Raw genomic sequence first — 24,118 nt, 5'->3', positions numbered from 1 at the left:
AATTAATGTACCTTAAATTGCTTGCAATGAATTCTTCAGTGCATGTCATCTGTGCATCTGTGATAAATCCGGACGAGCTGAGTCTTGCCAGAACAAACATATAAGTTCGCTCAGTCCATTGTTCCTCTGGAGGAACTGGATTAACACAATGAAATTTTTCCTCGTCTGTCATTTCAAGAGCACTGATGATGTTGATATGGATCAAATTTCTTTGACATCCACTTGGACAGTAGAAATATAATGGCATTCCATCCATGTCTGGAAAAAAGGAAAAACAAGCTAAGATTTCTATATATGTAACATTAATTAGAAGCACGCTAAAACGACAAAATGACGAGAAAATAACACAATAAAATTTATTTAAAAAATCCCTTTTTACCAAGTTCCTTCGATGCCTTCAAAGGATGACACACCTTTCTGCAATATTTGCATTCACGCTTGTGCTTGAATTCATGCCATTCTAAAATTTCTTCCAATGAAGGTATTTGTGGTAATAATTTGTCCTGACAAGATTGTGTTGGATTTCCTTGTTGACCAAGCACAGTTTGTAGATGCTCAATTTCTTGTAGGGCACTTTCAATTTCATTGGAACCCATAGCTTAAATCTGAAACATTAAAAAGAATAATTAAAGACCTGCTAATTGCTAACAGATTCGAGACAAAAAGAAGATCTTGTCCGCAGACAAACAGGCGCAGAAACCACGGAAATACGTGAAAACCACGTGAAAACAAAAACAACGCCGTTACTTCAAAAAAAAGAAGGTAGTAGCCCCGGGGGTCCTTGGCCGTTTAAAAAAAAAGATACAGTATCTACTGGTAATAGTGCGATACATGAAAAGGCCCAAGAGATAACTACACAAGACATTCAAGAGAACAAGAACACCATTCAAGAAGAGAAAATCAATCGAAAAAGAATGTCAGAAAAACTGTTGAATAAGGTCCTTTAAATGAAGATACAAAAGAGAAATGAGAGTTAAAGAAATGGATCCAATGCTGACACGAATAGGAGGAGCTTACATTCCTCCTACAAAGCCAAGAATTATGCAAGCTCAAATAACTGACAAGTCAAGCTTAGCTTTTCAGTGTATTACTTGGGAAGCTCTTTAAAAATCCATTAATGTATTAATCAACAAAGTCAATGTGTCAAATATCCCATTGATTATAACATCATTGTTAAAAGTAAATATTGTTAGGGGTTGTGGTCTTCTATCTAGGTCCATCATTCAGGCACAAGCTACAACACCAAATTTTTTACATATATATATTCAGCCCTTGCTGCATTGATCAATTCCAAAGTATAAACTTGATTTATATTAATTTGAGTAGGCTATTTATTAAAATTATTTGTGTAATTATTTAAATTAAAATCTTATGTTTGTGGATGTTTTAGTTTCCTAACATCGGTGAACTGCTATTATCTCGACTTATTCTTCAATTTCGCCGCGGGTTTCATCGAAATGATAAACAAATATGTATCAGTTCGACAAGATTCATAGCACATTTGGTGAACCAATAATTAAGTTGTAATGTTGAAGCTTTTCTCTTGTTTTCCCTTTTCCTTCTCAGCTCGAAGACACCATCAGTTGGCAAGTGATGTCTAACATTCGACTAATTGAAGAAAAAACAACAAACTCGTCGAGAATTTTTCTTAAAATTTTTATTTCAAGAAGTGACAGACTTCATGGGTCTCAGCAAACTAAATCTTCGCCTCAAAGACCGTTAAGTTCATAAATTTTTTTTTCTTGTTTGATTTGATACGTCACCGCATTTTTATAAATTTTTTATTTTAGGACTTTGCAGCCGTATTTTGAAAGAGTTTTCCCTCGCGATGATCCTCGCAACACTCGATTTGCCATTAATTTCTTAACTTCCATCGGTTTAGGAGATTTGACGTAAGTTAATCTGTTTCGTTGATAAATTCCTTAAGATTAATTAATAATATTTTGTTGTGTTGGATGTGACGTTTCAGTTATGTAGAGACGAACTTCGGGAACAACTTTGGAATCACCCTAAGCCACTGCGAAAATAATTGTGAAAACCCGACATGGATGCAAATAGATAAATTCTTTCGATTACAATTGATATCATCTCCTTACGTGAAAGAGCGCAAATTAGACTATTAAGACACATAGAATCTGCTGGAAATGTTTGTATGAACCTATTCTAATTTACAAAATAAAAAGAACAAAAGTCTCCCAGTAATAGCAGTTCACCGATGTTAGGAAACTAAAACATCCACAAACATAAGATTTTAATTTAAATAATTACACAAATAATTTTAATAAATAGCCTACTCAAATTAATATAAATCAAGTTTATACTTTGGAATTGATCAATGCAGCAAGGGCTGAATAGATATATGTGTAAATGTTGGTGTTGCAGCATCATCAGCATCCCACTGAAAAGCTAAGCTTGACTTGTCAGTTATTTGAGCTTGCATAATTCTTGGCTTTGTAGGAGGAATGTAAGCTCCTCCTATTCGTGTCAGCATTGGATCCATTTCTTTAACTCTCATTTCTCTTTTGTATCTTCATTTAAAGGACCTTATTCACCAGTTTTTCTGACATTCTTTTTCGATTGATTTTCTCTTCTTGAATGGTGTTCTTGTTCTCTTGAATGTCTTGTGTAGTTATCTCTTGGGCCATAATCTCCCCAATAACATGTGCCAATTTCATAGTTTTTCTTCCTGATAAAAAAATGATGCAAAGTATTGAGCTTATTTTTAAGCTAAAGTATTAATATTGTATATAAAGGTGATCAGAATGATGTTCAGAAATGAAAGGAAAAATTTAACATGTGAGGTGTTCTATGGAAATAGATCACATGCCTGTGTTCTATGGAAATGGAACACCCACAGAATATTATTTAGTATTCTTCTTCCAGTCAGTCAGTACAGCAGAAGCTCCTGTCAAAAAATGGTTGTAGCTGAATATTTAATTGAAAAATTAAAACAAATCAAAGTTGTCGATAAGGATAAAAATGATTTGTTAGTCAAAAGCTACAAAAATGCTACAGACATGCTACCATATGGTGTTTTCAAAGAAAAGTTTCCAGACGCTAATTTTGAAGATTGGAAAATGATTTCTCAAGACGAGAGGAGCATCTACGTAAAACTAAGTCGATTAAGGATTCTTCTTTACAACAAAAATTTGAAATCTTCTGAAAAAGACATTCAAGGTATTTTTCTTTTCGTACTAATACAATCTTCAAACAAAATTCAATTGCAAAAAAAACGTTACTTCTTATAGATATTGAAAGCAAAAAAGGACACCTTTCAAATGATGCTAATCCCAGAAAAAAGCAAAGGAAACAATAACAAATTTTGAAAGTGATCAAAATTGCCAAGTTTTGTCATCAGCCATTGAAGAAAAGAGAAATCGACGTTGTCAGACATTTAATTTATGGCTATCATCCAAAGTGCAAAGACTTGTATTATAATCTTAAGACACTATCAGATAAAAACCACCGATAGGGTATTGTTCCTAATTCGGGACACTTTTTGGCTATTGCCGTTTCGCATGCTTTAGTATAGGCCGAACACCTTCCTAAGTCGGGACACCGATAAAAAGTATGGGACAAAGAAACCAAATGCGGGACAGTCGCCAGCGCCATCTACCGTTGGTTGTGTAGCAACAACCACTTTTTGACAGTAATGAAAACAGAAATCAAAACACACGATTGGTCTTACGGATAGCATGTTGACCTATCAATCTCACGTACAACAGGTTAGGGTTCGACTCCCTTCACATCTAAAAGTGTCTTTATATGAATAAACGTTAATCAACATATTTGACTGTCAGCATCCCTCTTATTCCGAATTGCACAACTAGGGGAGAACGGGGTCATCTTGGACAAAATTTTTATTTTTCAATTATTTCTTTTTGTATTTATCTTTTATGAAATATTTTTTACATACATTGTAAAGTATCCTCTTGTCTACCTACTATATTTTTTATTTTTTTTTCCGTTTGAAAATAAAGGAGTTGTAACGATTTTTACAAAGTCAATTTTTTGTACCTTCGTGAAAAAACGTGGGGTCAAACTGGACAGGCGATGTCTGAGATTGGACAGTGCTAATTAAGGGCACAATGATCCATGACAAAAATTTAAAAAAAAATATTTTCGAATTCTCCGTCCATTCTTTAGTCATCCACGCTAAAATGGATAAAATCGCGTAAAAAACTTAAGAGTTATGAGTGTTTCTGTAAAGAGGGGGCTAGATTGGACATTTTACGGGAATTTGTGCCCTAAGGCTACTAAGCTCCTCCCACTGCTATAGTTAGCGTTGTCCAAATACACCCCAAAAACTGCTGTCCAATCTGACCCGACTCTACACTTTTTTGTATTTTGCATATATCTTTTAATGTACTTGACATTAAAATGTAATTTTTACGGTAAACATAAAGGAATGAATGCTCTAGTTATATCTATAATTTTTTTTTAAGGTATCACGTTTTTATGTTATTTTATAGCTATTGAAATCGAAAAAAAATTACATCAAACGCCCCTATTTTATTTAATTTGGGATAACGTCCGAAATAATCACGCGATCTCAATAAAAAGTTTATCCCTGATGTAAAACACTAAATTCTACATAAAAAATAAAAAAATATAATTTTATCTTCTGAACTGAGGGAATAATTACATTTGTCCAATATGACCCGTGTCCATCATGACCCCGTTCTCCCCTATTGTCAACGGTATTACACAAGAGATCATTTTCGACAGTGTTTCATGGCACGTTGGATTGAGTGACGGATAACGAAACCGTTACCGTTTTTTGTTCATGTTTCAAATCCCAGGAAAGGCATTTTTTAAAATATTTCGAATATCGCCTCAGGGCTGTCCCGAATTTATAGCACAGTAAGGATACCCGTAAAATAAATTTGACGGTCATTTCCCTTTGGTTTTCATCACCTGTTGAAGAGTTCATCACATATTGTCGTATTCCGATGGCACAGTGGGTTCAGTCGTTGGCTTGGAACCACGTTATACTTTTGATTATTGGTTCAAATCCCAGGAAAGGTATTTTTAAAATTATTTCGAAAAACGCCTTAGGGCTGTCCCGAATTTATAGCACAGTAAGGATACCCGTAAAATAAATTTGACGGTCATTTCCCTTTGGTTTTCATCATCTGTTGAAGAGTTCATCACATATTGTCGTATTCCGATGGCACAGTGGGTTCAGTCGTTGGATGGGAACCACGTTATGCTTTTAATTATTGGTTCAAATCCCAGGAAAGGTATTTTTAAAATTATTTCGAAAAACGCCTTAGGGCTGTCCCGAATTTATAGCACAGTAAGGATACCCGTAAAATTAATTCGACGGTCACTTCTCATTGGTTTTTATCTAACATAAAAGAGTTCGAACCGACGAAAGTCGGTTGTATTGACACAGTGGTTTAGTGCCTGTCTCTTACGAAATTTTTGGTTTGGTTCTGTGTTCGAATCTTACTTTGGTTATTTTTAAAAAATATTTCAATCTGAAGTCTATCGAAATTATCTTCTGAATTTGAACACGGGGCTGAAAACGACATTCAATGAAAATGTCATCTATGTCAGCAATTAACCCGTTGAGCCATGAGAACAACGAAAGTCTTCTACATCGGGGAGATTATGTTGCCTGTCGAATTATTTTTACATACGGGTACACTACTGGCTATGGCTATGGCTTTTAGCTAACCCCTGTGTTATAAATTCGGGACACCCCTTGGGCGATATCCGAAATAATTCAAAAAATGCTGGTAACAGGATTCGAACCCATAATCGATTACTAAAGCTTGCGTTAGAACCAGCCACTAAACCATTGTGCCAATACAACTTATCGATATTGTTCGAACTCTTCTATGTAAGATAAAAACCAATGAGAAGTGGCCGTCGAATTAATTTTACGGGTATCCTTACTGTGCTATAAATTCGGGACAGCCCTAAGGCGTTTTTCGAAATAATTTTAAAAATACCTTTCCTGGGATTTGAACCAATAATTAAAAGCATAACGTGGTTCCCATCCAACGACTGAACCCACTGTGCCATCGGAATACGACAATATGTGATGAACTCTTCAACAGATGATGAAAACCAAAGGGAAATGACCGTCAAATTTATTTTACGGGTATCCTTACTGTGCTATAAATTCGGGACAGCCCTAAGGCGTTTTTCGAAATAATTTTAAAAATACCTTTCCTGGGATTTGAACCAATAATCAAAAGTATAACGTGGTTCCCAGCCAACGACTGAACCCACTGTGCCATCGGCATACGTCAATATGTGATGAACTCTTCGACAGATGATGAAAACCAAAGGGAAATGGCCGTCAAATTTATTTTACGGGTATCCTTACTGTGCTATAAATTCGGGACAGCCCTGAGGCGATATTCGAAATATCTCAAAAAATGCCTTACCCGAGATTCGAACCAACGACCAAGAAAGATAATCCGATTCCCAGGCAGCCACTTTATCCACTGAGCCATGGGAACATACAAGAATAGGGCGATTTCTTCAATGTATGATGCAAATCGTAGGATAGAACACGCAGAATTAATTTTACGGGTATCCTTACTGTGCTATAAATTCGGGACAGCCCTGAGGCGATTTCCGAAATAATATCAAAAATGCCTTGGATTTGAACCCACGACTGAGAGTTTATAAATGCGATTCTTAGTAGAGTCACTCAACCCACTGTGCCACAAGAATTTTTTGGGAAGTGTCTTAACAAAATTATATAGAATTAACAATTAGGGGCAAGACTCTTATACAAAATCATAAAAGACGTAATGAAAAAAACTTTCATCATCAATATTCGACCTCACAATAAGTGTCGTCCAGGACGGAACTTAGAAGTTAGATAGTAAAACCCTGATTTTGACAGTTCAACTAGTGCCATCTTGCGTACATTATACTGTCCCGATTTTGTGTACTTGGGTGTCCCGATTTTGTGTTATGGGATTTATCGCCAGCAAGCTTCAAGTTCGATTTGATGGAAATTTCTTTATTTTTCTTGCATTTCTATGCATTGAATCTAAAGATTCTGTCGAGCTCTTTATTTTAAGACTAAATTCAGCTCAAAATAACCCCTAAATATCTTAATATTGCAAGATTGCAAACGTCCCAAATCTAGCTTTTTTCTAAGTCCTTTTTCCCAATATATTTTTTGTCATATCTTTAAAATTTGTACAGCTACATTGACATAGTTGTATATAAACGTAGATCCGTTCATTTTCTTTAATTTCAGCAACTTTTCTTATCGAAACTCGGGTTAGTTTTTGTTTTAAACTGAAAAATGTTATTTCGTCCCAAATAAGAAATTTTCGGGCCTGTCCCGAATTAGGTACTTTACCCTATCTGGAAAGAATATACAGCTTCATTCCTATAACAAATAAATGAAGTCACATTTCACATTTTGAACTTTAAAAAAAATTCTATCTCTATTCTCTTTTCTTAAACTTGCTTAACTACGGCATATAGATTTTAGGTTGGCGACGGCAACACCGGGAAGGTTGGGGGAGGAGAAGAGAGCGTCACGAACAAAAAAGAAAAAAAAATCTGCCAGAAAAAATGCCGCTAGATTTTCAGGTTTCGTCTGCTTGGCAGCTTATCATTATCAAAACAAAAACCTGTTGGGTGGTGTTAGGTCTTGTCTTCTTGGTAGCTAGACGTTATCACATTCTAATAAAAGCATTTTGTTGCTGAAAATATAATCGTTGTGTAAAAATCCTTAAAAATTCGTACACATGAAACACTAAGAGGTCAGTGTTCTGTTCTGCTGTTACACCAGATTAATCTACAAAACTTTGTGTGCTGTTTTGTACATTCTTTCTGCTGCTGTTACCAAATACCAACCTCCTAATTATCAAAGGTAAAAGATTTGTAATTAGTTTCATGTTTGATTATCTGTTTTAAAATGTTATTACCTTCAGTCCTAAAAGATATTTACTTTTGTTTCTCGATTGTGGATAATTTGTACATGATTACTTGAATGGTTTGTTATATTTTTCAGGGAAATGTCTGGGAAATTCAAATTTGCAATCGACAGAGGTGGAACTTTTACTGATGTCTATGCTATTTGCCCTGATGGAAAAGAGAGAGTAACAAAATTACTTAGCGTTGATCCTTCAAATTATCCTGATGCTCCAAGAGAGGGAATCAGAAGAATTCTTGAAGAAGTATATTTGTTACCCACAAATTGGCTACATAATCAAAATGATTATTAACATTGTTTGGTCATTTTGTTTGGTTCTGTTGAATAGGAGTTGGGAATCAAAATGCCTGCTGGCCAACCAGTGCATACCTCAATGATTGAATGGATAAGAATGGGAACAACTGTAGCCACAAACGCCTTGCTCGAAAGAAAAGGGGAGAGAATGGCTCTAGTTATCACAAATGGATTTAGAGACCTTTTGTATATTGGAAACCAAGCCAGACCAAAAATCTTTGACTTGGTAAATATCTATAACATTTTTTTTTGCAATATTTCATTAGCATTCAGTTAATACCATTTGTTTGTAAGAAAATTGAAATGCCTAAAGGCTTGTATGAAGCAGTCATTGAAGCCAAAGAACGAGTCATTTTGGACCATCCAACGTGCCAATTAACCACGAAAGGAAGGCAGGTAAATGCAACTAATGGCGAGAAACTATGGGTCATCGAAGAACTTGATCAAGAACATCTAAAAAGTGAACTGAAAAAGATTCATGAGATAGGAATTTCAAGCATCGCTGTAGTGCTAATGCATTCTTACATGTAAGCTCTGTTACTAAATCAGCTGCGACAGGATAACAGTGTGTCAATAATTTCTCATCATTTGTTAACAGATATCCTGTTCACGAGGAAATTATTGAAAAGATTGCCCGTAGCGTAGGAATTCAAAGTGTCTCGTTATCGTCCAAGATTATGCCTATGATGCGAATCGTTCCTCGAGGATTCACAGCTGCGTCAGACGCCTATCTCACTCCTCACATCCAGCGTTATTTGCAGGTTCCACTTTTAACAGCTGCACTTTCTCTGTTCACTTTTCTAAAAAATTTTTAAAAAATTCTTTTAGGGATTCTGTTCTGGATTCAAAAACGAGCTCGAAGGTGTAAACGTTCTGTTCATGCAGAGTGACGGTGGTCTGACCCCAATGGATACATTTAGTGGCTCCCGTGCCATTCTGTCTGGCCCGGCTGGAGGTGTAGTTGGTTATGCACGCACGCTTTACGGATCGGTCTCAAATAATCTGCCTGTCATCGGCTTCGATATGGGTAAAGCTCTTAATATATGATTCCAAGAGATAATAAATTCATAAGAGATTCCATATATGATTCATATGTCGATATATAGGCGGCACCTCGACAGATGTCAGTCGCTACGACGGTGCATGGGAGCATGTATTTGAAACCACAACCGCCGGTGTAACTATTCAGGCCCCTCAGGTTTGCACCTTTCATTCTCTTTGAAGAATTCAGCAAAAACATCATGCTGTCTTTTTTCATTAGCTTGACGTCAATACTGTGGCAGCAGGAGGTGGATCGATGCTGTTTTTCCGCGATGGAATGTTTGTTGTGGGTCCTGAATCGGCTGGAGCCCATCCCGGTCCCACTTGCTACAAGAAAGGGGGACCCCTGACTGTGACGGATGCCAATCTTCGGCTCGGCCGTCTGATTCCTGACTATTTCCCCAAGATTTTTGGAAAACATAAAAATGAACCTCTAGACTCGGCTGCTACCACGAAAGCGTTTCAACAACTTACCATGCAGGTTTAATCAATCATGAATGAATCATTGCATGCCGTCTCTTACATATCCACATGCTAATTTTTTTACAGGTGAACGAGCGCTTAGACATGACTGAGGAAGAAGTCGCCATGGGATTCATCAATGTCGCCAATGAGGCCATGTGCCGACCGATCCGCGCCCTTACCCAAGCCAAAGGCCACGATACTTCACGCCACGTCTTGGCGTGCTTTGGTGGTGCGGGAGGGCAGCACGCCTGTGCCATTGCTCGCAGCCTGGGCATGAAAGTCGTACTGATTCATCGGTACTCCGGAATCCTGTCTGCTTACGGCATGGCGCTGGCAGACGTCGTTCGTGAGGAGCAAGAAGCTTGTAGCAAACCCTACCAAATCGGTAGTTTATTATTCAAGCAGAATTGCCGTGATGTCTCCTTAATTGTGTTGGATGATTAGATCATTTCAAGTTCATCGATAAAAGAATTGCTCAGTTAGCAGAGCGATGTCGAGACTCCCTGCTGGAGAGAGGCTTTCGTTCAGATCAGATACATACCGAACCGTATCTTCATATGCGCTACGATCGAACGGACTGCGCCCTGCTTTGTGAACCAGCAGATTGTGATGATAAAGGATCAAATCAAATGACTTTGCACGGCGATTTCATGAAATCGTTTATCGAAAAGTGAGCGAAATCTATAATCGAATTCCATTCTAAGAGTTTTTTAACCCTTGTTTTTAGGTATAAAACGGAGTTTGGCTTCAGTATTGATGGGCGTTTAGTAATTGTCGACGATATTCGCGTTAGAGGAATCGCAAAAACGGGCATTCAAACTGTCAAAACTCTCCCGACTGCCTCTTCGCCAGCGACTGCTGTTGCGGTACATTTATTGAATTGAAATGATTGTAATGGTTTTTTGTTAATTTGCATTCATTTGTCTTATTCAGACAAGCCCCATCTACTTTGAAGGGGGTTACAGGGAATGTGAAGTCTTTTTGTTAAAAGATCTCTTACCAGGTCACTCCATTCCAGGCCCAGCTATGATTATTGATCAACTAGGTACCATTATTGTTGAACCCAACTCGACAGCTGAGTTGACTGTCCAAGGTGACTTGCGAATTACCATTCACGACGCGCCGACCAACAAGATTAGTCTAGAACTCGATGCAGTTCAGCTTTCGATTTTCTCGCATCGTTTCATGAGTATTGCAGAGCAGATGGGAAGGTAAATTTGCCGATCCTTTTGACAACCAACCAATATTATCAATGCTAATCTAAACAGAATCCTTCAACGCACTGCCGTTTCCACCAATATTAAAGAGCGATTGGATTTTTCTTGCGCTTTATTCGGACCCGATGGAGGATTAGTTTCAAACGCCCCACATATTCCTGTTCATCTCGGAGCAATGCAAGAAGCTGTACAATATCAAGTAATTACTCTGTAAAGTCTGTGTGACAAAATCTTAATTTTTTGGTTCAGTTGCGTTCAAGAGGTAGCGATATACTTCCGGGCGATGTTTTTCTATCGAACCATCCGTCGGCTGGTGGATCTCATCTACCTGATCTCACTGTTATCACTCCTGTCTTTTGGGAGTATGCTCATTTTTTTATTAAGTCTAATTCACCAATCGCAGTTATTAACTAAATTTTTTTCTTTAGGAATCAACCAAAACCAGTGTTTTATGTTGCAAGTCATGGACATCACGCTGATATCGGGGGTATCATACCTGGCTCTATGCCACCCCATTCGCATACTTTGAATGAAGAGGGAGCTGTTTTTACAAGGTTTCTACTCTTATTGAATAAGCAAACAGACCTGCGATTTAACTTATTCTCATTTTGTTTTCCAGCTTTGTGTTGGTACGTAATGGAGAGTTCAAAGAGGCGGAACTTGTTGACGCTTTAAATGCTCCTGGTAAGGTAGATATACCTGGCGCTTCCGGCAAACGTAATTTGCATGACAATTTGTCTGACCTTCGTGCTCAAGTAGCAGCTAATCAAAAGGTAGTACTCTTCCGCTTTTTTCCTGAAGTAGAAAACAAACAATTAAAAAAACATTAATTATTCTTAGGGTATCGGCCTCGTAAGCGAACTGATGGCCTATTATGGCATAGAAGTGGTTCAGCAGTACATGAGTTATGTGAGACACAATGCCGAGAATGCCGTTCGGTCATTACTCAAAGAAGTAGCCAAGAAGTCTGGGCGGATGCTGACAGCTGAGGATTTCATGGATGATGGAACCAATATCCGTTTATCGGTCGCTATTGATCCGAATCAAGGATCCGCCACATTTGACTTTACGTAATCATATATAAAATACCAGAATTGAAAATTGATGACGTAATAATCTTACCGTCTACTGTTACAGTGGGACCGGCTGCCAAGTCTGGGGAAACACAAACGCTCCTCGCGCCGTTTCGTTGTCGGCAATCATTTACTGTTTACGTTCCCTTGTGGGCCATGACATTCCGCTTAATCAAGTTGGTCTCATCCATCATCGTCTATCATGTATCCTGTGACAGATAATTAACGTTGTTCTTTCCATGGAATAGGGTTGCCTTGTTCCAGTCCAAGTCATCATTCCGGAAGGCTGTCTTCTCAATCCCTATGCCGCCGCCGGCGTAGTGGGTGGAAACGTTTTGACCTCACAGCGGGTGGTAGACGTTGTCCTCAAAGCTTTTGGAGCTAGCGCAGCAACACAGGGATGTATGAACAACATTACGTTTGGCGACGAAACCATGGGATATTACGAGACGGTAGCAGGTGGGTCAGGCGCTGGATCCACCTGGAACGGAAGGAGCGGAATACATTCACACATGACCAACACGCGCATAACTGACGCAGAGGTACTTGAACGCCGGTACCCAGTCATCTTGCGATCCTTTTCTCTTCGAAACGGAAGTGAACCTACAACCATGAAGAAAGTCATATGTCCTATTTGTAGAAAAAGTTTTAAATCGCAGAAGACAAGAAAATTGCATTTCATTCGCGTCCACTCAACTAAAAGGTATTTTTGTAAAATATGTGGAAAGTATTTTAAAACAAAAGTAAACTGTGTGATGCACCAAAAAAACGTTCACTATGGTAAATTTTGTATAATTATTTTTTCCAATTAACGAAATAAAAAACTTTTTCAATTCGCATTAGGAAAGAAATGGAAATGTAAAATTTGTGATAAAATCTACTCATCAGTTGGATCCTTGGCTAGTCATAAGAAAGCGTTCCACAGTGAAAATGGTTGTTAAAAATTTTTTCCCTTAAAATCAAACTACTAATGTTTTCATTTCATTTTAGGCAACGTTTTTAAATGTGACTTGTGCGTCAAAATTTTTCGAAAAAAGGAAAGCTTGAATATGCACAAGCAATGCATCCATAGCCGTAATTCAGTAACATGTGAAACATGCGAAAAAGTATTTCGGTCAATGATATATTTGAATGCCCATAAAAGAAATGTGCACACTGGTAAATTTTATAAAATTATTTCCTTTTCATCAAACTTAAAACGGTTTTATTTAGTAATAGGAATGAGAGTGCAATGTGACTTGTGCGAGAAAAGCTTTAAAACAAAGAGAAATTTGGATGTCCATAAAAGTACTATGCACACTGGTAAATTTTATAAAAATTTATTTCCTTTTCATCAAACTTAAAAATTTTTTTAATCCATAGAAAAGAAAGTGGAATGTGACTTGTGCGATAAAAGCTTTAATACGAAGAGCAAATTGGATATCCATAAAAGAACTGTGCACACTGGTAAATTTTATAAAATTATTTCCTTTTCATCAAACTTTAAATTTTTTTTTAATCAATAGAAAAGAAAGTGGAATGTGACTTGTGCGATAAAAGCTTTAAAACCAAGGGCAATTTGAGTGACCATAAAAGAAATGTGCACACTGGTAAATTTTATAAAATTATTTCCTTTTCATCAAACTTAAAAATTTTTTTAATCCATAGAAAATAAAGTGCAATGTGACTTGTGCGATAAAAGCTTTAAAACAATGAGAAATTTGGATGCCCATAGAAGAACTATGCACACTGGTAAATTTTATAAAAATTTATTTCCTTTTCATCAAACTTAAAAAATTTTTTAATCCATAGAAAATAAAGTGGAATGTGACTTGTGCGAGAAAAGCTTTAATACGAAGAGAAATTTGGATGCCCATAGAAGAACTATGCACACTGGTAAATTTTATAAAATTATTTCCTTTTCATCAAACTTAAAATTTTTTTTTAATCCATAGAAAAGAAAGTGGAATGTGACTTGTGCGATAAAAGCTTTAATACGAAGAGCAAATTGGATATCCATAAAAATTGGTATTGCCGCGGTCGTTCATTCTATTCCCGTTCATTTCGTCCCATGCGTGCATACGATAGCAGCAGAGTCGGCCATCCGTCGATTAATCAATTTCCATCGCTTCCACACCAGCATCTACAACTACAACAACAACTGCAACAACACCAGCAACAACAAAGTCTGCCACACCAACAGGTGATTACGAACAACAACACCATCGAACAAGGCGAATCACACGTTAAAAAAACAAGTTTCTCTAATTTGAAAAACATACAAATACAGTACAGTGATTGGTGAGAAATTCTTCAATATTGTATTTTAAATATTTAATCTATGTGTAAAAATTATTATTATTATTACATCAGTCCTAACCGAATTATCTTTTCTTTAAAAAAAAGAAATTTAATTAAATTTTTTCTTTGCGGGGCGGATGTGCTTTTAAATCAAATCGAATGGCGCCACACAGTTTGAAAAACTACCGAAACTGACGGATGAGGAAAGATAAAGGGAGATTCCGACTGAGGATGCACAACTCGTCCTCCCCGTCCGTCTACCTTGACCAAATATTTAGCAAGTAAGTAGTTTCCAGCAAGGATAGCAAATATCCATTCAGGCATGATCTGACCGCTAGAGGTGCTGTGTACCGGCTAGGTTTAACGAAGGGGATGGGGTGTAAAAAGCTACACTGATACAGGATATAGCTCTATCGCCGGCCTAGTAGTTAAGAACGTATTTTGTAATGCTATTCCTACATTTTAATTCGAAGTTTGCGAGTAGTTGAATTATTTTGATTGATTCACATCGATTTGATCATGGATTCAAAGAAAGGCAGTCCAAATGCAAGGTAAATTTATCCCTTTCTTTTCTTTCGATTTTGAGGGAAGGACTCGGGACAATCGTACACCTATTGTGTAGCCTTGACCGACCATATTCTTGTTTTTATTTATTTTTGTAACTATGAATTATACTAGTTATAAGTATTTAAATCATATTAATGGGGGTTTCTGTACCTTCAAGAAGGGCGAAGCGGAGTAGCAAGCAAATTGAAGAAAATTACTGGGACTGCAGTGTCTGTAAGTTGACAAAGCGCAATATGAAAACAAAAGATGTTGACAAATGGTGACGAACATTGTATTATTTACGTAGGTACCTACAGAAATAATGCAGAGGCATTTAAATGTTCAATGTGTGATGTAAGAAAAGGAACCTCAACCAGGTAATTTTTCCTTAGCAATACCCATTTCTAAACATTTAACAGATGTGACAAAACTTGCACGTTTTCAGGAAACCAAGGCTCAATCCTCAGTTGGTACCTCAAGTGTTCAATCCTTCCTTAGCTAACAAAAATAGAAAAGAGAAGGAATCTAAAGAAAGAGATAAATCTGAGAGGAAATCATCAGATGGAAACCCCACCAGGAACAGTAAAGCCAGACCAAGGTATGTTTTAATTAAATTGTTAAAACAAAATTTGATATCTATCCTTCAGTGTGACTTGCTAATTTTTTGTTTAACATAGGTTGAAAAATGTTGACAGAAGCACTGCAATGCACAAAGAAGTGACAGTGAACAATGTGACAGTAGTCATTACTGAGTTTCGGCCAAAAATTAGCAGCAAGTCAACATCTCCCAGTAACCTTGATCTGGATGCTGGACACACGACCAGTAGTTCTAGCAGTAGTGCCAGCAATCACGGCAACGATCTTTCCCCTGCAGATCAAGAACATTCAGACTGACTAAAGTCGTTGCTCGTGATTCATTTTTTAATTATTATTTAGCATCTCGAGGTATTTTATTTGAACTGTATTTGTTTGCGCACCCAATTGACCCCATACCGATCTTTTCTCAACTGCCAAGAAGTATATAATTTTTAAATATCTATAAAGGCTATAATTTGGTCCCAACCGAATTTCAATGAGATAGAACTGGAGCGACAGACGTCCAAACCGAAAACTATACATGAAAAACCAAGAGGCAGTTGTCTATAACTATTCTGGATTCAAAGTTTTTCCCTTTTTTTTTTGTAACCACAAAATTCCATAATGTTGGAGATTATTTTTGAGTGTTGGGAATTCCTGTTTCTGATCGGATCTCAGTACCAATATTCGCTTCCCTTTTTCGGTTTGAACCTACCTCATCTGAACGGTGCGAAGAGGTCGGGGAAGATTTGGTAAAAAATTGATTATGTCTGTCGAGTGGATGGTTTTCGTTTCGTGATAAATGTGCGCTCTCATCCATCTTTATAATTTCACCCTCCTCATCCACGACAAGTAAATACACAGCTGTACAATTTGATACTCTAGACTTCCACGGGTGACGGCATTTTTATTATTCTTTAGTATCCTTTTGAGGTACTCGTGGTACTAAACGGTAAAAAGTGTAGGCTATCGACGATCATTTTAGCGACGCGTGAATTGGAATGAACCGTCGATAGAACTTTTGACGAGCAAACAAAAGAAGATTGGGATATAAGAACGAGCAAAATGTAGTTTTTTGGCTGATCACCATCGGGGACAGTTCAACCAATTGAAGGGAGGGGAATCAGTCGACAAAGGCTGATGGACGAGGAACAAAAGAAAGCAAAATAATCTAAATTCAAACACAATTTCTCGGTAACGGATTGACAATTTTACTCTTTTTCCTTCCACAGATCCAGGTTTCATATGTTTCCCATAGCATAAGTTCTGGTCCATTCTCGAGCATTACGAATAGCTTCTACCTCGTTGACTTTCCACAACTCAGCAACATCATTGGCCAATGGATCATCGGGATTGGGCGCACTCAATAGAGCTTGAATCGACAACAGCACTGTTCGAATTTGCAAAGCTGGACTCCATTTATCTGAAAATATTAGAAAATATTAAACAAAGCCAAATCCACACACATAAGTTTTTCAAACAAATACAAATTTCTGAAGTTAAAACTGATTTTTTCCCTAGTTACTTTAAAATTCAAAGCACAAATGTCATAACAATACAGGTATACCCTGATAACCAAAACACCAGATTATACATGCATATAACACATATACTTGACAATCTTGATAGAGCAAACACTTAAGTAATAAAAATAATCACCTTTCAAAATATCAAGACAAATTCGGCCAAGTTTATCAATATTAGGGTGATAAATCTTTGTCATGAATCGCACTTTAGGTGCAGACATTGGGTACTCTTCAGGCAAAAATAGTTCCAATTTGAAAACACCACCTTCAAATGGAGAACCTTCTGGACCTATGAATTTTAATCAATATGAACTAGTCAGTACCAGAATGACATTTTAAGGTTACAATTTAAGTTTACAGACCTGCAACCACAACATGGAAATAACGAGCATTTTGTTCATCTGGAACTGCACTAATGCCTGGGACAGGCTCAGCCATCAAACGTTGAGTTTCCTATTGATCAAATTAATGACGAATATACTATATTGCTAGAGAATACTACCGGTCCCATAATAGGATCGGGAGAAAAAAAACACGTTGCCTCCCACTTTGATGCAAGTCTACAATTAAGATTTGTGTTACCTTGATTATCCTTCTAGGTAAGCCTGCCATTTCGCATCAATTTGTTGAACAAACAACGAGTATAAAATAAGATTTTCGTATAATAGATGGTAACTTTTAAGCCAAATAGAGAAGACGGAAAGTTTTCACGCTATACGAGTACCTATTGCAATATTCCCTTTTAAGACGTTGTCAAATTGTTTGGTGACGAAAATCAGTAGGAGATCGACACGGCCACACGGGAAGAATTAGAAATGCGTTACTGCGTAAACGCAAAAACATATTATTTTTTAAATTAAGACGATCTATTTAAAATTAACAAAGTTTATTTGAATTGGTTTACAAACGGAAATACACGAGAAAGCTAAACAAAAGGTATTGCTTTTCAAATGCATTTAAACCTTTATTTCAGAACCATAGAAAATGACCAGTAAAAAATGTTTAGTTAGATTAATTGACTGTTCTGTTTGCGGAATATTTTAATTAGTTTCATGAATCATCTAGAAAGAATTTCGACTTGAAAGTTGAAATAAATTGAAATAGGGCAAATAATAACTAATAAGGCACGATTAAGATTGAATGGCAGGCACAAAACTTTTTTTATTCCATCACTTTCTTCTTCTATCCTTCTTCTTCATGTTAATTTTATTCCCTTTTTTTATGCAAAATTGCTAGAATTTGTAACTCGGCAAGGTGGCATCCGGTACTGGTCTGACGTCTGACCTCCATGTTGTTTGTTTTTAAACTGTCGTCTGCTAGTATTGTTCGGTCATTGCTTTTGCGTGGTTTCATTCACTCACTTGATTCTGTTTTAAAATACAAACCATCAAGTGTCAAACACGGAAAGAATGGATCAAAAATTAGCTAACAAATTATTCGAAGAGGGTGCGTTTTTATTTCTTCTTGGCGTACCAATCGGGACTGAAGTAGGAATAGATTTCAACAGTTGGAGAACCGGCGAAAAATTCAAAGGCATAAAAATGATACCCCCTGGAATTCACTATATTTATTACAGGCAAATAAGTTATTTTTGTTAGAACAGTTGTGTGAGTGTAAAATTCACTGTGATGTACAAAATGTGATTGTATGTTTTTATATAATTTCTAGCTCTGTAAGCAAGGAAGGTTCTGTAGCACCAAGAACAGGTTTCTTTTACAACTTCAATAAGAAGGAAGTTGTGGTCCGTAAGTGGAACCCAGAAATAGAAGATGTCATCAACAATTGTAATTTTATTTTATAAATAATTATTTAATGTTAATTTATTATTTAGTGTTTATCCATAATAGGTACTGATGAAGAAAGAGAAAGTTTAAAAGCCAATTTAAAAAATCTTGATCAGCACTTGGGTCCATATCCATTTGATACCTGGAAGAAATGGATGTCTCTCAGCAGTAAATTGACAAGTATATTTTCTTATACATTATGTAATCTGTGCACAAATAAAATGTCTAACAATTAATATTTAGCTGATGTAGTTGGGAAAGTGGAACCTCTTCAGCAGAAGATTTCATCAGTTACAGAATTAATTTCATCAGAAGATGTACCAGCACCAGCAGAATCTCCAGTGAAAGAAAAAAGAATAAAGAGGTCAAATTATGAAGATGAATTACTACCGCACATGCAACCAAAGCCAGGCACAGCGTTAAATTTTACCAAAGTCCCTGTTGATTTCTATCCAGTAGGTTCAAGTGCCATGGAAATAACTAAACATAGCATTGACACATCTTATTTACTGGAACAAATGCTCTCCACTTGGGAAAGGTCAGCATTTTTTTAATATTTATTTTTTGGAACGTAAAAAATACCAAATAGTTTGCTGTTTTTAATAATAAATTTTTTTTTTTTTTTTTAGACCAAATCAAATGCTTGCTGAACTTCAAATGGCGTTTTTGTGTTTTTTGATAGGGCAAGTTTACAGTGCTTTTGAACACTGGAAGAACGTGATTCGTATTTTTTGTTTTGCTGATGAGATTCTGTTGAAAAATCCATCTTTAATTGTGGAGTTCATTGGGGATATCTATTTTCAGGTGATGACATTAGAAAACACAATTTTCAACTAAAATTATTAATTAAAATATATTGTTTTTTAGATGCAAGAAGTATCTCCAGATTTTTTTGTTGACATAATTTCATCAGAAAACTTCCTCATTCAAACTTTAAGAGTTTTGTTTGGAAATATTCTGGAAAATGATGCTGTTGACAGCCAGCTTAAAAGAAGAGCCTCACAGTTGAAGCAATTTGTAACACAGAGGTTCCAATGGGATTTTGATGTTGAACCAAATGATGAAGCACCAGTACTAGTTGAATTGGATGAAAGTATGTAATAATATTAAGGGAAAATTGATACTTCAACCACTTCAGCCATGATATACTGTACAAAAATTCTTCAATTCCTCAATACATGTGTAATGTGTTTACAAGCTGAAAACCAGTAGTAATAATAACTATGAATATACCAGTAGTAATAATAACTATGAACATACCAGTAGTAATAATAACTAAATATATGAAAAACTACTAAAGAGATGGGCAGTAGTACCACATGGTAGATTTCTTGTTCAGTTGCTTTTCTTTCCAACAATTAGTGGGCCAACATTATCACCAGTCTCTGTATTATGCTTGTTGTGTGACCCATCACAGTAGGGAAACTAGGAAAGGATAAAAGTTATATAAGATAAATTAATTTGATCCATAATGAGTTACTTACCGAAGCACTACGCCAGCATCGGCAGAATACTTTCTTGTCCCCTATGTCTTCTAAGTCAAAAGTGTCAACTACTTTTGAATCATCCTTTTTAATATTCTGATTAACCACACTGCCCTGTATAAAGAATTGTATAAGAAATTAAACTTCAGATAATGTCAAAATAAATTGAGACAAATCCATACCTTTTTATTACACTTCTTTTTACAAAATCCAGTGCCTGTTACTTTGGCATAGATGAAAAGTGATATACCAACAGCAGCAACCCCAAGAGATGCTGTGCATACCAAATCTCGAACTGAAATTTAAATAAAAAAGATAAGATAAATAAAAATCTCATTTTATTTAAAATTTTTTATTTAAGTCTGAACACTAAACATTCTTTTCTTACTTCCTAAAGGACTACTAAAGATATTTGAGATGTAATCCATTATATAAATAAAAGATAGACTGAGCGACAATCAGACACAGAGTCACAGACAGCTATCAAGTCGTTTCAAAGCAGCATGCAAAGCAGTCAAACGTCAAATCTAAGGAAAGAACAGGTTTACCTGATAGGTTAGCCATGATGGGGATCCCGGTAACGGTAAATTCTAAATTGTGGCTGAAGGCGTAATGTGTCTCAGTCCCAGTCTCAATCCCTAACTCCGCCCCTGATCGACTGCCATTTCTGCGCAAGTTAGCTCCTCCCTTTTAGGGGCGGAGTTAGTGATTCCACTGTGAAATTTCCACGTTCACTATTTCGCGGGACCCATTATAAGTTTGATATTCTAAACACTTTAATGTTATGCGCAAATTGCGTATTACTAAAATGTTTGTACTTTGTAACAACACTAGCATTACTTAGCTGTTCTGTTTGCCATTGGAATTAGCATTAGGAGCCTACTAATGCGTTACTACCGGTATTTCATATAAATTTTTCTTTTATGTGGCGGAGCACGAACGGCTTGTCATACATTGGAAATTCTACTAGTACAACTTCTAGTGAAATTAATTCTGTAACTGATGTAATCTTTTTTGCTAATGAGGTTCCAACCACATCAACTATTTATGTAGAGAATTCCGTGGGGTATCATTTTTATGCATTTGAGTTTCTCGCCGGTTTGACAACTGTTTCTCCTTTAATCTCTCATGAAAACAATTTGGTAGATGACCTGTTAAAAAGTATACTTAATCAAAAGGAGACAAGAAGAACATGCCACCGTTTGTATTTGGAACACATAAAACATAACTTGGTAGCCAATAATGTCCGGCGTGGCCGAAGAATAGACCACCAGGATGTAAGTAACTAATTGCACTGTATAACAAGAGATGAACAGGTAGAACCACAACATTCTATACCATTCAAAACAAAACTTAAGGCAATCTGGACGCTATAGCTAACGTTAGATCAGCTCAAGGTCTCCTTTCAGAAATGTATAATAAGTAAACGGCTAAATAGATGGTAGAAAAGTCACAACTCTCCAACACCAAGATTTGCTCAAAATGGCAAAGCTGAGCAATCAAGTCCAGTGATGCAAAAATAACAAAACAATCAGAAACATTCACACAGGTTTGATCATAATTCACGGGGGAGGATCAACAATAGTACGGAAATCTGCACGTACACGTATATAAGTAAATCTGTTGATTAAGAACAAGCATGGATTTAACAGACGTCTAAACAATACCGGTTGAATTTAATTAACTACAACAAGATTAAGTGATGTAGAATTGTGAGAACTGGAGCGAACGACAGTGTTTCAGTTAGAATATTCTACGGTAACCATGAAATTCAACCAGAGGCCGCAAACAGACAAGATGTAAACTCTTTCATTTTTAGTGTGCTTGGGCACAAGGAGGCTCAGGTGCGGCTCTTTTGCGCCGCTTGTTCAGTAATGCATTATTTGATGTCTGTAAAGACTTTAATGCAACCTAGATTATTTTCAATAAATAATTATTTCAATAAATTAACAACAAAAACAAATAAATTAATAAAAAATAAAAATAACACAAAATTAATTAGTATATGCGAAATAATGTGAAAATTACTTGATCATAATCCACGCGCATCGTAGCCAAAGAACGGTTCATTTCTTCTTGTACTTCAGGCCAGGCTTCTTCTTCCTCTTTCAATACGGTCCCTGTTGCCAACGGTGTCGGTGGGACAGCAGCAAAATGCTAAAGAAGACATTTGGGAGAGGGGAAAAAAAATCAGATTAAGTTCATTAAATTTCGATTAAGATATTTAAAAAGAATAAAAAATAATATAATATCAGTAATGTCAAGGTCAAAATTACCGCGATCCATTTGTTTTGCATGACTTGATCGATGGTGGGTCTTTTTGTTGCTTCTGTTTGAAGCATAGATCGAATCAACTCTTTGGCCTCACCAGAAACGTGTTTCCACTCGGTATTGGGGAAATCATACTGCCCTGTACGAATACGTTTCTTCATACCAGGTGACATGGCCTGTCCATGATTAGAATAGAAAGGGGGATACCCGCAGAGTCTGAAAATTAAAATTGCATGTTTAACACGTCTCAATCAAATTTCGTAACACAGAAAATGACCGCCTTACAAAATGTACATGATAACTCCTAATGACCACATATCGCAAGATGTGTCATATTTTTCTGGGCCAAGAACTTCAGGAGCTATAAATACAACATGTGTTTTGTTAAAAAAAAATGACCAACAAAAAATCAAGACTAAATTGATAACTTGCCGACATAATACGGTGTGTAGCAAGGTGTTTGTAAAGTTTCCTTAGCAAAACATTCTTTAGCAAAACCAAAGTCTGTCAGCTTTAATATGCCATCTAGACCTTTTTTGAAAAATAATGGTGGTATAACAGATGCAGAAATAAAATCGAGATATTATTTCAGCAAATGCTTACCAGGGGAAGAATATAATAGGTTCTCTGGTTTCAGGTCTCTGTGAGCTATGCCCATATAATGAAGATGTCGCACAGCCAAGCAAATATCACGCATAACTTCGGCCGCTTCTGAATAATATGAATGACAAAACAGTTTGAGAACTAGTTTTTTTTACCTAAAAAATTATATTATACCTCTCTCAGTGAAAGCACCATCTGCACGGTCTTGAATGCGTTGGAACAATTCTCCTCCTTCCATGCTATAATAAGTTTAATATGTGTTTGACATAAGAATATTGAAAAATTACAGGAAACCTAGCATACCATTCCATAACAACAAGAAGGCATTTTGTGTTTCCTTGAATATTTTCATATATATCAATAATGTTGACAATGTGCTGGTGGCTACTTGCTCTCCAGTGAAGTTCTACTTCCCTTCTTGCTTTAGGATTGTCACGTAAAACCTGGATTTATTGCCAAATTGACATGAGCGAAAAGTTAGCAACACTACAAAGTTAGGAAACACCATCCAAATATTGAATACCTTAAGAGCATATTTCTTCTTATTCTTCAACGAAAAACACTCGACGACCTTTCCGCTAATTCCTAAACCCAAAACCTTTTTGCTTATTTCGTACTCCTCTGTTATCGGGATCGTCTTTGGATTAAGGGTATGTGATCCGATCACAGACTGCTGGGCGAAAACGTTTGGATTCATTCTTAGAAAACGAGTACAACGACATGAGTCGCTATTGAAGATTAAGAAAGGTTTCTGATACAAACAGAATTATTCACGAGGTGATAATCACCAAATACAGTCAACAAACGGTTAGCACCTGAATCCCACCCTCTTTTTACCAATTTTCTTTTTCATTTAGAATGCAAAGCCTTTTCTCGCTAGAACTGCCAATATAAACAAATATTGTTTTTTAAATAATTATTTTATTCCCTTGGCAACAATTAAAAATGAAATGCCTCAAATACATTACTTTCCTTTATCAGAATTACTTAAAAGGAAAGTTTCAAAAAATAGATTAGTAAAAAAATTAATTTAATCTGAT

At 36.4% G+C, this 24,118-nt stretch overlaps 6 protein-coding genes and 1 long non-coding RNA gene across 11 annotated transcripts; 4 read left to right on the top strand and 3 right to left on the bottom strand.

Moving 5' to 3' along the window:
- The first annotated feature begins 228 nt into the window (after positions 1–228).
- On the top strand, positions 229–2,648 carry LOC124338136. The gene is made up of 3 exons (XR_006917670.1): positions 229–1,295; positions 1,391–1,892; positions 1,970–2,648. It is a non-coding gene; the product is annotated as an uncharacterized LOC124338136 (long non-coding RNA).
- A 5,004-nt stretch (positions 2,649–7,652) lies between these two features.
- Positions 7,653–12,870, top strand: LOC124337333 (5-oxoprolinase-like). Its single transcript, XM_046791449.1, has 20 exons — positions 7,653–7,855; positions 7,997–8,162; positions 8,247–8,438; positions 8,507–8,739; positions 8,811–8,973; positions 9,041–9,239; positions 9,319–9,410; positions 9,474–9,734; positions 9,803–10,103; positions 10,163–10,388; positions 10,446–10,584; positions 10,652–10,929; positions 10,987–11,134; positions 11,185–11,297; positions 11,364–11,489; positions 11,555–11,708; positions 11,776–12,005; positions 12,073–12,184; positions 12,257–12,711; positions 12,852–12,870. Exons 2-20 carry the CDS (start codon positions 8,001–8,003, stop codon positions 12,868–12,870), a joined length of 3,603 nt encoding a protein of 1,200 aa, XP_046647405.1. The 5' UTR covers positions 7,653–7,855; positions 7,997–8,000.
- Positions 12,871–14,721: 1,851 nt separating this feature from the next.
- LOC124337031 (YY1-associated factor 2-like) lies at positions 14,722–16,287 on the top strand. Of its 3 annotated transcripts, XR_006917197.1 has the most exons (6): positions 14,722–14,839; positions 15,013–15,068; positions 15,142–15,211; positions 15,280–15,432; positions 15,512–15,779; positions 15,879–16,287. XR_006917197.1 is itself a non-coding variant. In XM_046791056.1 (5 exons), the coding sequence occupies exons 1-5, from the start codon at positions 14,808–14,810 to the stop codon at positions 15,726–15,728; spliced, it is 525 nt and encodes a 174-aa protein (XP_046647012.1). In that variant the 5' UTR covers positions 14,722–14,807; the 3' UTR covers positions 15,729–16,287. The 3 variants fall into 3 exon arrangements, 2 of the variants coding, with proteins under 2 accessions (XP_046647012.1, XP_046647002.1); XM_046791056.1 differs by having other exon boundaries at positions 15,016–15,068; positions 15,512–16,287; XM_046791046.1 differs by having other exon boundaries at positions 15,512–16,287.
- Positions 16,288–16,297: 10 nt separating this feature from the next.
- Positions 16,298–17,688, bottom strand: LOC124337162 (ubiquitin-conjugating enzyme E2 N). Its single transcript, XM_046791248.1, has 4 exons — positions 17,519–17,688; positions 17,299–17,389; positions 17,070–17,225; positions 16,298–16,833 (listed from the first exon to the last, which is right to left on the bottom strand). Exons 1-4 carry the CDS (start codon positions 17,546–17,548, stop codon positions 16,652–16,654), a joined length of 459 nt encoding a protein of 152 aa, XP_046647204.1. The 5' UTR covers positions 17,549–17,688; the 3' UTR covers positions 16,298–16,651.
- A 530-nt stretch (positions 17,689–18,218) lies between these two features.
- Positions 18,219–19,925, top strand: LOC124336008 (protein AAR2 homolog). Its single transcript, XM_046789569.1, has 6 exons — positions 18,219–18,512; positions 18,605–18,720; positions 18,784–18,900; positions 18,964–19,258; positions 19,350–19,524; positions 19,588–19,925. The coding sequence occupies exons 1-6, from the start codon at positions 18,346–18,348 to the stop codon at positions 19,819–19,821; spliced, it is 1,104 nt and encodes a 367-aa protein (XP_046645525.1). The 5' UTR covers positions 18,219–18,345; the 3' UTR covers positions 19,822–19,925.
- Positions 19,888–20,876, bottom strand: LOC124337297 (CDGSH iron-sulfur domain-containing protein 1-like). 3 transcript variants are annotated; one of them, XR_006917224.1, is made up of 5 exons: positions 20,753–20,876; positions 20,387–20,499; positions 20,205–20,318; positions 19,981–20,145; positions 19,888–19,926 (listed from the first exon to the last, which is right to left on the bottom strand). XR_006917224.1 is itself a non-coding variant. In XM_046791410.1 (4 exons), the coding sequence occupies exons 1-4, from the start codon at positions 20,630–20,632 to the stop codon at positions 20,056–20,058; spliced, it is 357 nt and encodes a 118-aa protein (XP_046647366.1). In that variant the 5' UTR covers positions 20,633–20,746; the 3' UTR covers positions 19,888–20,055. The 3 variants fall into 3 exon arrangements, 1 of the variants encoding a protein (XP_046647366.1); XR_006917223.1 differs by lacking the exon at positions 20,753–20,876 and adding an exon at positions 20,593–20,746; XM_046791410.1 differs by lacking the exon at positions 20,753–20,876 and adding an exon at positions 20,593–20,746 and having other exon boundaries at positions 19,888–20,145.
- Positions 20,877–21,393: 517 nt separating this feature from the next.
- LOC124336015 (MAP kinase-activated protein kinase 2-like) lies at positions 21,394–23,928 on the bottom strand. Its single transcript, XM_046789581.1, has 9 exons — positions 23,602–23,928; positions 23,382–23,521; positions 23,253–23,317; positions 23,079–23,186; positions 22,908–23,006; positions 22,761–22,836; positions 22,481–22,691; positions 22,233–22,361; positions 21,394–22,115 (listed from the first exon to the last, which is right to left on the bottom strand). The coding sequence occupies exons 1-9, from the start codon at positions 23,773–23,775 to the stop codon at positions 22,020–22,022; spliced, it is 1,098 nt and encodes a 365-aa protein (XP_046645537.1). The 5' UTR covers positions 23,776–23,928; the 3' UTR covers positions 21,394–22,019.
- Between the last annotated feature and the right edge of the window lie 190 nt (positions 23,929–24,118).

This window comes from Daphnia pulicaria, chromosome 1, assembly GCF_021234035.1.
Source record: "Daphnia pulicaria isolate SC F1-1A chromosome 1, SC_F0-13Bv2, whole genome shotgun sequence".
Lineage (NCBI taxonomy): Eukaryota > Metazoa > Arthropoda > Branchiopoda > Diplostraca > Daphniidae > Daphnia > Daphnia pulicaria.
This window is presented reverse-complemented; position numbering and strand designations above follow the sequence as displayed.